Source organism: Myotis daubentonii, chromosome 1 (assembly GCF_963259705.1).
Source record: "Myotis daubentonii chromosome 1, mMyoDau2.1, whole genome shotgun sequence".
Lineage (NCBI taxonomy): Eukaryota > Metazoa > Chordata > Mammalia > Chiroptera > Vespertilionidae > Myotis > Myotis daubentonii.
In genome coordinates, this window is record NC_081840.1 from 56,851,171 (window position 1) to 56,864,785 (window position 13,615).

The following is a 13,615-nucleotide window of genomic DNA, read 5'->3' on the forward strand; positions in this document are numbered from 1 at the left end:
GAGCTCTATAAATTGATCAATAGCATACAACAAATTAGTAATGGTTATCCATGAAAAACCAGTGAACTCTGGGTAAGAACAATGGAATTTGACATTGTTGCCTGGGGCTACTCCATCCTCCTCCCCTCCCCCAGTTCAGATCATGTGGTAGTTCTGCCACAACTGGGGAGCTGTGAAAACCAGCAGCTTTGCCTTGGGGGGGCTCACTTAATTGGAGTGGAGTGCAGTAAAACCCCACTCTGAGCTCTGAGAGAATATGTTTCTGTTGTTTTAAGCCACCCAGTTTGTGGTACTTTGTTACTGAAAGGACAAAGCAGAAACATACTCCTCTCCCTCTCCCCCATCTTGCCTTGTAGGGCTGGGCCCTCAGCCCAAGCCCCCTCCTTTTCTGAGTGACCACAAGGATGCCGGTATTGACCTAACTCCCCCAACCACCACCTGAGTGGACCAATGAAGCTCCAGGAATGCAGCTAAGGTCCTGATAAGGCTATAGTGGGGGACGGCCCAAGCCTCAGAATGTGCTGGTCACTTCCTGACCTTTGTGCTGTAAGACCCTGATGAAAAACCCTGACCTAAATGACCAATCTCTGTAACCCACGTCACCCCCTAAGCCCACCCAAATAACTAGCCCTATATAACCTTTGTTCTCTTGGAACTTGGGGCTCTCTCTTGCATCCAGTAATGTAGGTGGGGGGGGGGGGGGCGGGAAACAAGCGAGCTTGTATTAAAGACTCTCTGCTTTTGCATCAGAAGAGGCTCCCTGTTGGTGGATTATTGGGGACCCCGAACTCTGGTCATAACATTTGTGGGCTTGTCCGGGATCCCCAAAACCCAAGGGGGGCCCCACTCTGGAGAGTCTACTGACTGCGGTAGGTGTCTGTGTCGTTGTGTGTTTTGTATCTGTCCTGTGTGAGTTCACTTCTGAAATCTGTAATCGTAATCACCCGCAATGATCTAAAGTGTGGACACACAGGGGGATCAAGGGCAGGAGGAGTCGGGGGATGCCTCAATCCTCCATCTGAAGGGGTGCATTTTTGCTTCCGCGGAGTCAGAAGGTCTGTAGGAACCCCTCTATCTGAGACAAGGCGGGTCGCTCCTGCTGGTTGGCATGCAGCCATCGTCTAGCTTTTAGTTTTTGCTTCCATGAAATTGGAAGACTGTACTTTTTGGGGGCCCTTTAGTTGTTTGTGTTTCTGTTTTATTTTGTGGACTTGCTGGATGGACATTATGATGGACTCAGACTGCTCCTTTGGGTATTGTGATAGATCATTTCAAGAAGCTTGGGGGAGGCTGTAGAGCTCTCTCAGAAGTTGGAAAGTTATTATTGTTTAAACTCTGAATGAATGTCTGGTGAAAATGTGCAAGTGTGAAGGGAGGGGGACTGCCCTCCCCCCTCCTTTGTGTGGCAGTCAGGCGGCTGTCTGAGTGAAGGTCTGTAAAAACAGGTCACCCCCTCCCCAAGTAAATGCGTCTGGGATTTCTGTGCACGTGTGGGGAGAAAAGCTGGCTTAAAACTAATGTGCACACCATCCAATTTTGGATAGAGTTTTAAGCTGGAATCTCCTTTCAAATGTGCAGGATGGATCCCAAGACTAATCAGGGGAAAAAGATGCTAGCTAAATTCTAGCAGCAAGATTAGCATTTCCATAATAAAAAACAGTTTTTCCAAAGGGAAAAAACAAAAAACAAAAAAACTGGTCCTTTGTTAATTAAGAAAGCTTTTCTTAATGGAGGAAGGGCTAACCTCCCTTCCCCCAACAGAACAAGCAGGTGCGCGGAAATTTCCCGCCAGTGGCAACTTCTGAAAACCGGTTTGCTTCCCAGTTTCTCATCCTTGGGAGAAAGAATGTAACTAATTTGCATTTTAATGGTTACCTGTTTCCAGTCAAAGGCAGCCCAAGGCTTTGGGAGTTTGCTAAATTGAACAAATGCTAAAATGTCTTGCATTTTTAAAGTTTATTCTTAAAAATGTTACTGATTAAGAAATGCTGAAAACTTGACTTGCCAGCTAAAAGTTTAAGGTTCAGATTGAATTGGGAAAAGTTCTATAATTATAATAACTAAATGCCTTTGCTTATTGGTCTGATTGAGAAGGGAGGATTAATTTTATAACCTCAACTGAAGATTTTTAATACAAGAACCAATTTAAACAGCAAAGGCCCCTCCCTCTGATTTAGTCAAGGGGTGGAGCTTTAAGGGGGAGTTTTGCTGCAGAAATGTGGATGGGGCAGGAAGTGTGCTTGCCTCGGGGATTTATTTTTAAGCCAATCTCTTAAATCTAGAAAACCCTGCTTTCCTTAAACTAAGGACAATTAAAGGTTATGTCAAAGTCTTTAAAAAAAACTGATAGCAGTAATCCAATTTCTAAAGTACAATTATTTCAGGTAGAAACTGTGGTTTCATACTGATCTTAAAGGGCTCCAGTTAACTTGCCAACTCAGTGTTCGGGAGACCCAGGATATGCCTAAGTTTAACCTAGGTTCTAGATAATGTGTTTACCCAAAGCTGTGGTTTAAATTGTATGCTGTCTCTGCTTCTGTAAATTGATCTGTCCTTATTACTTAAATATGTATTTTTATTATTTAAAATTGTTTAGTAAAATTTCTATGCCTCTTAAAAAATTTTTTTTGAATGTATTGCTAATCACCTAAAAATTAAGGCTAAAAATTCTAGCTACCTGAAAAGCATGGCCTTGATATAATAAAAGAAAAAAAATATTAAATGAATAATAAACCAGTGAGCTGGGACTGGTCACTAATGGTAGATTGTAAAAAGAGCTGGATGTGGCCTAACTTCTCCTTCCTTGGTACCCCTGAAACGTCAGAGGGTACTTCTGGCCTTGGTTTTCCAATGTGTTTAATCTGTCGATTTTGTTGTTTTACCAAAATCCTCTTGAAGGACATTGAATGGTTCTTTCCTTCCTCTTTAACTTTTAGGGGATTGTATAAATGAATTACTGATATAGATTATCAAGAATCTCTAAGGGACTTGTTCTGTATCTCAACACAACTGAAACTGATTTGTTGATATTTTATGATATAAATGTGGCATGCACCTCAAAGTTCTTAATGAGACATATATCTAGTTATTGTGTCTCTTTAGTCTTGATTTCCTTGTTCAATATGAGTACCATTTCTATCTGGATGAGACATAGGTCAAAAATCCCGTCCTGGGACGTGAGAAGGGAGGCCTCCACATCTGTTCCTGTCAGGCCCCCATCAGGGGACTTGGGCTATATTCCTGTTATCTGCTCAAAATCTCAAGACTGTAAAGGTACTTGTTCACTGAAAGGTAAATGTAAATATTTATTTAAAATTTATATGTCTACTTGGGTATAGTTATTTGTTCATATAAATGTAAAAGTCTGTGGGGAAAAAAGGCACACGCTTGATTTCTTTAAGGCTGAGTGCTCTGACCGATAGCAAAGTACCTTGAGTGGCCACTGGGATCTTTCCCCAAGGGCACTTGCTCTCTGTCAGAGGTGGAATCAGCCCGCCTAACTAGTAAACATCTGTCTGTTTGTTTGCTGGGAACTTTGATTTGCTATGTAATATTCTATGCTAGGTTGAGACTTTGAAATTCTGAGGTAGATTTAAAAGGTATTTGTGACTTTTCTAGTCTGATTGGGACATTTAAAAGTGGGGCTCACAGTTCCTCAGGGCAGAGATTTCATGGGCCCTTCCCCCTGCCTGTGCTGAATTAAATAATACAGGCCAGTGTCATTTAGCTTTTGGTTAAAGGAAAACAATAGGCCTTAGAATCTGTAAAGGTGGGCGGGAATGAAGCTGGTCAAATGTACTGAAAGGGTTTGGTACCTGTTGCTGCTAGCAAAGGAGGGGCTGATACCCACTTCTAGCGCACTCCCTTGAAAGAGGCCTCGTTGCTGCTCTGCCACAAAGGGAACTGGTAGAAAGGCAAGAAATCAGAGCGCTGTAACTAATAAACAGGGTTACCTAGAAGCCATCAGGACTTTGAAGTTCTCCAAAAAAGGAGGAACCTAACTCGGAGACTGGCGGGGACTGGGTGGCTCTCCTATCATGTTTGGCAGGCCACCCCCTATAAAACCCTTTTCTTTAACTATCTCTTTCCTTGAGAAGGCTCCAGAGGGCGCACGAGGACATTTGGCCGCGCCTCCACGCTATCTACGAGACCAGCCCAACCCAAACTCCTCATCAGCACAGACCAGGAGACTGGATCTACGTCAGAAGGCACCGCCGGGAGACCCTAGAGCCACGTTGGAAGGGTCCCTACACTATGGTGCTGACAACCCCCACTGCTCTCAAGGTAGACGGCACTGCCACCTGGGTCCATTACACTCACGTCCGGTCAGCGGACCCATCCGTGACTTGGAAAGACTTCATCACCAAATGGAGCATCGATTGAGATCAACGCAACCCGCTCAATCTCAAGCTACGGCGTGCTTGACCTGCCTGATGCTGGTAACATTAAATAAATTTAAATAATGCCTGCACCTTCATGGGCATGGCTCCAAAATAACAAGGACAATTCATAGAAAGATCAGAAATAGACTTTAGTATCACATGTTTAATAGCGGAAGATTTGGCTGCCTGAAGCGGCCATGATGCCAATATTATGTTTCATTGTATTAATATGTTATATTAACCTTTGATTCTTTTGCAGGTTTGAATGTATATTGGCTGTCCTGAAAGGGAGCTGTATGAGGTGACCCCCAAAAATAAAGGGTGTCTAGCTGCCAAGAGGGCAGGTGCCCAACTGGGCAGGGAAGGGTACCCATCAGGTTTTGGTCTCTGTTTAGAGACAGCTAACAGTTGGCAGCCTGTAATACTGTCTTGCAGGCCTGAGTCACCATGCCCATGTCAGGAGTAGTAAAGCTGGAAAAAAGCCTGTTTAAAATAAAAGATCTGAGGCATGATTATGCATAGAAAAAAAGGTTTTATACCAACAGTTACTGTTTTGTTTTAAATCCATGAAAAGGAATTAGCAAGGAAAGTCAGAAAATCTTAGAGTAGATCAGTATGTTTTTCTCCTTATATAATTCCTCCAAAATCTGGCAATGCTAAATGAATCATGGCAATACATTTCTTTGCATAAATCCAATAAGACTGGTTCCTAATAATGGTTTTATTAACAGAAAACTTTGACTGGAGTATCATGTTTTAAAGAGCCCTGTCTGAGCTCTAAAGACTTAAAGCCAGTAAAAATACCACGAAGCAAGCCTGGTATCCTGCTTGAGAGCCCTGAAGATGGCTGGCGCTGGAGCGTCAGGCCCATGCCCTACCATCACTGGCGGTTGGTAAGAGTAGAAGGGGAGCAGTAAAGATGCCTCTGCGTCCCTGCGGAACCCCCACACACTCTGGGCTGCAACAAGTAGAAGGGCTACTGAGATGGGCCTTAAAGCCTGGAGCGTGGGCTCAGGTGGAGTTGCTACAGGTGAGGGATTCACCTAACTCAGCAGATACTGCAGGCAGGCCTGATGGCAGCTGGATGGCTTGGCTTCCTGGCCCTAGGGGGCACATTAAGGTTCAACCATGAAATTCCAGCAAAGGTAGTCAGTTACCATTCTTGTTGTGTTTATGCAAACATCAGGACAGTAAATAAATTAATCTTGATTTGGCTTTTTAATATCCATGGAGGAATTTTAAGAAGAAAACTCCTATTTCAATAGAAGTTGTTAAAGCTAAAATGGTTTCTTTCCCTTCCACCGGACCATTTGTTAAGCTTATAGGGATAGTTCAGTTAATAGTTCTGTATGCCCAGTACGGGCCTCTGGCAGCGGTGGAATAGAAATGCAGTCTGTCTCATGATTGAGCCGTAAGTTCCAAGACAAGGGGGGAATGAAAGGACAAAGCAGAAACATACTCCCCTCCCTCTCCCCTATCTTGCCTTGTAGGGCTGGGCCCTCAGCCCAAGCCCCCTCCTTTTCTGAGTGACCACAAGAATGCTGGTATTGACCTAACTCCCCCAACCACCACCTGAGTGGACCAATGAAGCTCCAGGAATGCAGCTAAGGTCCTGATAAGGCTATAGTGGGGGACAGCCCAAGCCTCAGAATGTGCTGGTCACTTCCTGACCTTTGTGCTGTAAGACCCTGATGAAAAACCCTGACCTAAATGACCAATCTCTGTAACCCACGTCACCCCCTAAGCCCACCCAAATAACTAGCCCTATATAACCTTTGTTCTCTTGGAACTTGGGGCTTTCTCTTGCATCCAGTAATGGAGGCGGGGGGGGGGGGGGACCAAGCAAGCTTGTATTAAAGACTCTCTGCTTTTGCATCGGAAGAGGCTCCCTGTTGGTGGATTATTGGGGACCCCGAACTCTGGGCATAACAGTTACAACAGCTGTAGGAAAGTAATACAGTATTAAACTGAAGTATGAGTTCAAATGCATGAGTTAGTCCCTAGAGAGGTACAACTAAAAATTTAACTCAAAGAGCCTTGGTCAGTTTGGGTCAGTGGTTGGGAGCGACAGCCTGAGGACCAAAGGGTCTTAGGGTCAAGGGCACGTACAGGGCACATACCTCAGTTTCATGTTTGGGCAAAGCAGGAGGCAACCAGTCGATGTATTCCTCTCATGTCAAGGTTTCTCTCTCTCCCTCCTCCCTTTCTTCCACTTTGTTTAAAAATCAATGGAAAAAATATCCTCGGGTAAGGATTTAAAAAAATCAACTCAAGAAATACAGTTCTTTTAAAGGTAGTAATTAATATGATACACTAAAAAAATCTATCGCCACAGATATCGGTAAAAGAGAAGCAGAGAAATAAAAAAGACCTCAGCCATATAGGAAAGATGTCAATCATAAATCCAACCATATCAATGGTTACATTAAATGTGAATGGATTAAACACTTCCACCAGAAGCAGAGATTGTGAAACTGGATTTAAAAAACAAAACAGCAACAACAATAACAACAACAAAAAAGACCCAACTGTATTGCTGTCTATAGATTAAAAAACAAACACAGGTTGAGAAAAAAAGAGAAAAATATATCAATTCCATTCAATATTGAAAAAAGCAAATATCATAACAAGCTAGGAATAAAAGGAACTTCATGTATGGAAAGACCTACTGCTAACCTTATAATTAATGCCAAAAAACCCCCACACAAAACAAAAAGTGGAATGCTTTCCCCCTTAGATTGGGAACAAGGCAAGGATGTCTATTTGTTCTTACCACTGCCACTCGACACTGTGCTGGTGGTTCTAGCCAACTCAATAGGCACATACAAAAATACATGCAACTAGGCTGACAAGAAAGTTAAAAGTGTATTCACTTGCAAATGACATTTTGTATGTGGAAAATCCTAAGGAATCCACAAAAAATTACTATAATAAATGCAGGAAAGGTCACAAGCTATAAGATCAATATACAAAAATCAATTATATTTTATATATTAGCAATAATCAATTGGGAAGTGAAATTAAGAAATCATTTATATACATTCATAATAGCATAAAAAAAGAATAATTTGCCTGAGAATCAGTTTAGTAAAAGAAGTGCCAGACTTGCACACTGAAAACTTCGGAACATTGCTGAGCCATCTCGCAGAGGTTTTCCAGCGGTCCACGCACTTTCCAGAGGCTGGTGCTCAACCAGGATGGGACTTTAGACCATAAGAAATGTCAACCAATCGTACAATTGTCCAGGAGTCCTGCTAGGGTTTTTGTTCCAAATATATTAGGCTTATATATTATTAATTTGGGTAGAATAGGCACCTGTACAATATTAAATAGTCCCATCCATGAAAATGACATGTCTCCCCATTTACTAAGGTCTTTTATGCCCAGGAAGGGAAATTTAAGCATTTTTCTGCACAAAGGCCAAGTGCGTTTTTGTTAGTGTAATTTCTGGACACTGTGTATTTTCGTTGATCTTATAAATATCTTATTTTCCTATTTTACTTTCTTCGTATTTTCTAAATGGTTATTGCGGATATCAAGGAAAGTTATTCATTTTTATATTTTATTTTGAATATGGTCACCTGGCTGAGCTCTCACAAGCTTGTTGATTCTCTTGGGTTTTCTATGGAAACGGTCATGTCCTTCTGCTCTTGACAGTAAACAGGCAGCGACTCAAGGGAGCAGGAGCCTGGGCCGGGACAACCTGGGACACACCTGTTCCCTGCGGGCGGGACCGCGCGGCGCGCTCCGCCTGGTTCTCCGAGGGGCGCTCGCCCCGCAGGTGGACGCACTTCCCCGCAGACACTCACCGGGAGGAGGGCCGCGCCCTGCCCCGCCCCCGCCCCGGCCAATCGCGGCGAGGAGTCGGGCCGGAGGGACCAATCGCACCTCCCTCCTCGGGCCGCAGCCCTCGGGGAAGTTTGTGGATCCGCAGGAAACTTCTGCCGCTGGACGGCCCGGCGCTGCTGACGCGGCGCCCCGCACGGCCACCTCCCGGGGCCTCAGAGCCGCTGGCCCAGCCCCGCGCGTCGCCCCGTCGCGGCCCCGAGCTGCCCAGGCGCCTTCGCTCATGGCGGTGGCCGCGCTGTACACGCAGGTAGGCGGGGGGCGGGGGGCGGAGGCCGGGAGGGAAGGAGCCGGGAAGGAAGCGGCGGGCGCTAGTGCTGACTGTACCTGTGCCCGGCCGCTCCTGTGCGCCTGGCGCGCCCGTGGGCCGGAGGGGCCGCGGGGAGCCCGGGAATGAGGGCGCGGGAACGGCACCCCCCCCCCCCCCCGCCCGGAGACCCGTCCCTGTCCGTGGGAAAGGCGCCCCTCGAGCCTGGGTCCCCTCGGGACGGGAAGACCGAGTGTCACAGGGGCCTGGGCTCCAGGGGTCGCGCGTCAGGCCCGTCTCCGCGTCGCTCCGACCCTCTTCCCGAGCCACAGGTGGAGGCTGTTGCCCGCGAGCACGTGGAAATCTCAGCCGCGGGAGAATAATCGCATCCATCACCCCCCGGCCTCCTGGGAGCCCCTTGACGACTGGGCTCGGAAGCTCAGAGCGCGGTGCTGAGGCTGCTGCTGCTAGACTTGCTGGGTCTCCCGGCTGCGCGCGTGTTTGGGTTCATCCGAGGCCAGAGCCGCAGCAGCCGAGATGGGTGGCCCAGGCCTCACCCTAGAGGTTGGGGGCTGCTAGGGACCCGGGCTCCTCACTCAACAAGGAGGTGGTGCTTTGCGTGTGTACACCACCTTCCATCTCCCGTGGGGGTCGAGGGCTCCACACTTTAGGGGGGAAGGACGGTGTCCAGAACTCTCTGAGATGACCTTGGCTAATAATTGGGATAAAAAGTGTGAAAGTGTTGGCCCTTTGGAAAAAAATCCATTTCAATCGCCATAAAGCCATTCCTCCTACTATACCCTTATCCCCAGGATTCAAACTGATGAGACTACAGCCCATTCATTTGTCCTGACACATGCCCTCTCTTTATATTTAAAGACACTTTTGCTATAGATGGAAACAATCATTGTAAGTAAATATTTCAGTAGTCTGAGCAATCTTTTTCTTCTACCTTGTTTAATTAGTAACAGACGTTTCCCATCTAATGCATGTGTTTCCATTAACTAAGTTAGTGTTCTAAATGGACAGTGTTTGAATTGCCTCTGTTCTGGGCTAGTTTTACCAATGAGAATATGAGCCATCAGATAGCCAACAGTGCTTCTTTGGTCTTCAATTTACTGGAGGTAAAAAAAAGAGAAAAAGTTCTTGAACAAAACCTTTCTTGGAAGATACTGTGGAGGACAGAGAAAACTGTTAACCCATTTTAGGTAACAATCCCTCCCACTCCCTATCACCAAGTGCCTCATAAATATTGTAGGTTTACAGTTGTGAGTACACGAAACATAGTTTATTCTTAGATTATTAATTATTGTATTATTTATTTGTATTACAACTGTAAACCTACGTTTGTCCACCTGTACATGAAATGCTAACTCGGACCAGGCACAGTGTAGGAAAACGGATGTGGAAGAGTTTTCTAGAGATGAGCTTGAATGGATAGAGAATCTGAGTCTGTTTCTGTTCTGAGAATTCCAGAGCCAGAGGAACCTTAATGGCTGCCCCTACCCACTTGGTGTCCAAGTAGGCACACGTGTTCCTAGGCTGTTGCCTTCCTTCCAGGTGGGCAGTCAGCCCCCCACTGTGTCAATTTCAGAGTTTATGTAGCTGCCTGTATGTGCCCTGACCAGGGATCGAACCCACAACTTTGGCATATTGGGATGACACTCTAACCAACTGAGCTACCCGGTCAGGGCAGCATACACTTTATAATGAATGTTTACATTCAATAATATTTTGTATTACTTTCAGGTGTATAGATAGCATAGTGGTTAGACATTCATATACTTTACAAAGGGTTTCCCCCAATATTTCCAGTACCCACCTGGCACCATAAATAGTTATTACAATATAATTGACTACATTTCCTATGCTGTACTTTACATCCTCATGACTGTTCTCTAACTACCGATCTGTACGTCTCAATCTTTTCACCCCGTCGCCCAACCACCCTCCCCTCTGGCAACCATCAGTCTGTTGTCTGTATCCATGGGTCTGTTTCAGTTTTGTTTGCTCATTTACATTGTTCTTTAAATTCCACATAGAAGTGAAATAATCAAAGATTTCTTTCTTAGACGAAATCTAAACCCTCTCCCTTGTTTCCCTATCACTTGCCCCCCTTCCCCCCCACCTCACCCTTTATTCACCCTCCTGAGTCTAAAGATCTAGTGGATTGTCCTAGAATGTCAGCCCACAGGATTGGCCTAAGTCAAATGTTTGTGACTGGAGACCCTTAGCCACATTTAACCCACACACCATCTTAGCCACACAATGTTTTAAAACAACCTGAAACTCATTTCTGCACCCAGGCAAATAGTGACCCCGCAGTAGGGTGGTGGGCGGGCTGTCCATTCAGGGATCCCTGTGTGACAGCCACACCGACGCCATGATCACTTGGCTGCCCCAGTCACCCCCTTTACACAGTACCTGCCTGGCCGCTGTCTAATCTCTTCCTGCATAGTCTTGAAGACAGGCATACTCTCTCCCATAAAATATTTATTGGACACTTTCTGTATATAAAGCTTTATGTGTGGGGAAGGTTAGAAAGCGTTGTGTGTGTTTTTAAGTGATAGTCCTGCCTCTCGAGGGGTTTTCTGATTAGTGAGAAATGAGAAATGACAAGTAATCCAGCCTGCTAAGGCGCAGAGGGCAGGGAGGAGCATGCTGGGCAACAGAGCCGAGAAGGGGAGGCCAGGGCCTTATACTCTGGTGAAGGTTTTAAGCGGGGAGGGGGAGACAGGATCAAGGGCAGTGTTTTAGGAGGTTGGGTGTGCCAGCAGGGCCCGTGGGACTCTGTGGCCAGAGTCACATTGTTGATTTGTCAGGCCATCTTGACTGCCCGGGAAAGACTTGGGACTGCAGTATTGGAAATGGAGGATGAGGCAGAGTCTGGAGAGCATGTGGAGATAGGTGAGAGGAGAGACTGGACTGGGGTGTGTGCGGGAGAGGGATGAGCAAGGATGACATGGAGGTTAGCGTCCGGGTGACTGAGAGTGGGGGCGCACTGTTGGCACTAGGGACATCAGGTGGTGGGGATATTTCTTAGGAAAGCTCTGAGGCAAATCCCTGCCAGGGTTGAGGTGGTGGTGGGCTTCCAGGTAGTTGCAGGTTTGTGCAGACTCCAGGGGATGGGCCAGGAGTCTTGTGCCCAGAGGTGGAGTTGAAGCCCAGGCAGTGGGGGCCTCACCAAGGGAGAGAAGAGGGCCAGGACAGGACCCTGGAGATGCGTCTGATCAGGGAGGGAGAGGAGGCAGAGGGGCCGGGGCTAGAGCCAGGGCAGGGAGGAGGAGACAGGAGAGCCAGCAGCATCCGGAACCAAGGAAGAGAGGTTCTGAGAAACAGGGACTCCTGGGAGAGCAGCAGTTGCTTCAGGGAAAGTATACAACAGCCCATCTCTTTTCCAGTGCAGTGTGGCGACATGCCTTAAAATGTCCACAGCATTTGACCCAGCAGCTCCACGCTGGGGAAAAACCAGTCTGGCCATTCTCTTCTTGAGGCCTCCTAGAGCTCCGTGACTTTCAGACTCGCTAACCGGCCATGACGTCCTGCCCCTGCCTCACCTCCCACCCCCTGCCCGCCAGCTCCTGCCCTGGCACAGGCTGCACCGACTTCTTGCTGCCTCTCAGTGCATTCCTCTGCCTGGGCACCTGGGCACCTGGCCTCCCCCTGCTCGGAATGTTTGTCTGTCTCTGTCTCTCCTTTGCTCACCCGGGCCTGCACGTTCCAGATTCCATTTGAGCAGGGCCTCTTCTGAGAAATCTTTGCCCTCCAAAAGGCACCTTTAATATGACTGTTAACAGCTCATTAGCTCTCTGTCTCCCCTGTTGACCAAGAGCTTCTAGAGAACATGGAGCACTGGGCATTCAGTATGTGTTTGATGTGTGCATGCTTGAGTGAATGAGTTTTTCTGCTCTCAGAAAAAGCTACGGGTATGAAAATGATGATGTTGATGATGGTTACTTTTATCTCAGTCACTGAGTACTTTTTATGTGCCAGATACCATCCTCAAAACTTTATTTGCCTTCTTTTACTTAATCTGAATAACCAATATCCCAATTTTACAAATGACCCAGGTTAAATTGCCTAAGGTTCCATAGATGTGATGGAGCCAGGATTAAAAGCCTAAGTTCTTAACACTTCCCACTACCATCCCCTTGGTTTTACAGCCTTATCATCTTCCTCCTCTTTAAGAGATCTGACCTTCCTCCCACACAGAGGACTGGTGGGAAGTCCATCCACTTCATAGCAGCCTCCCTTTACGCCGGGTTGTTTATCACATTATTTCTTCTAATAACAAATGGAAACAAACCCAATGTCCAGCAAAAGGGTAGAATTTGATGAATTATAGAAGACCTACAGGATGGAGTAGTATGAAGCCATTAAAAATGCTACTTAATGAAGAGTTCTTAGCAATATGGGGGAAATGCTTGTGTTACATAAAAAATGAGGGTACAAAAATTATATATGCTGTGTGATCATAAACATATAACATATATGTTTCTATATGGCCTTCCTTTCAAACCAGGGAGGAAGTCCATGTGTGTCAGTAACTGAAGACTGGGCAGTCAGCTGCCAAAAAGTCAAGGGGGATGAAGGCTGAGGAAGCGTCATTAGGTTTGGCCACTAGGAGGTTCTTGGCATTGCTTCTCTTTCAGTAGAACTGTGAGGGCGAAAGGGGACCCCTGAGCATGGTTACAGGCTGAAGAGAGGGAAGTGGAGGACTGGGGTCCGAAGCTATTAAGACAGGCACCAGGCATGGGACAGCCTCAGGAAGGCGGCGGGGACCTGAGGCTGTGGGCAGGAGTTGAAGACATGGAGATATTTAGAACAAAGGAAGCCCAGAGGCTTGATAGCTGCGGAGAATGCCACGTGGGCGGGGCTGAGAGGTTGGGGAGAGTGACAGTACACCGGCCTTTTCTCTTACAGCATCATCCCAGACCCTCAGCATAAAGGCCGCCTTCCTCTGGGTGAATTCCAATACCTGCTATCTATCTTATCTTGGTGGCACTATTTTCTAGAGCTGGTCTGCTGAGCCATGAGTACCATGGGACTGGAGGGTGCAACCTCCTGTGATGGCCCTCCGTGCAGGCCAGCCTTGAGTTCCTTTTCCGTTTGTTTCAAGGAGAGCTGCTCCTGTAGGTGG

General features: G+C 46.6%; 1 protein-coding gene and 1 long non-coding RNA gene across 2 annotated transcripts in view; both read left to right on the forward strand.

The window, feature by feature from the left end:
- The first annotated feature begins 3,196 nt into the window (after nucleotides 1-3,196).
- On the forward strand, nucleotides 3,197-4,669 carry LOC132218824 (uncharacterized). Its single transcript, XR_009449288.1, has 2 exons — nucleotides 3,197-3,291; nucleotides 3,806-4,669. It is a non-coding gene; the product is annotated as an uncharacterized LOC132218824 (long non-coding RNA).
- Nucleotides 4,670-8,270: 3,601 nt separating this feature from the next.
- MYO5C (myosin VC) overlaps nucleotides 8,271-13,615 on the forward strand; it is a 94,265-nt gene continuing 88,920 nt past the window's right edge. Inside the window, exon 1 of the mRNA XM_059701089.1 lies at nucleotides 8,271-8,478. Within this exon, the coding sequence (XP_059557072.1) occupies nucleotides 8,452-8,478 (27 nt within the window). The 5' untranslated portion in view covers nucleotides 8,271-8,451. The remainder of the gene's footprint in view (nucleotides 8,479-13,615) is intronic.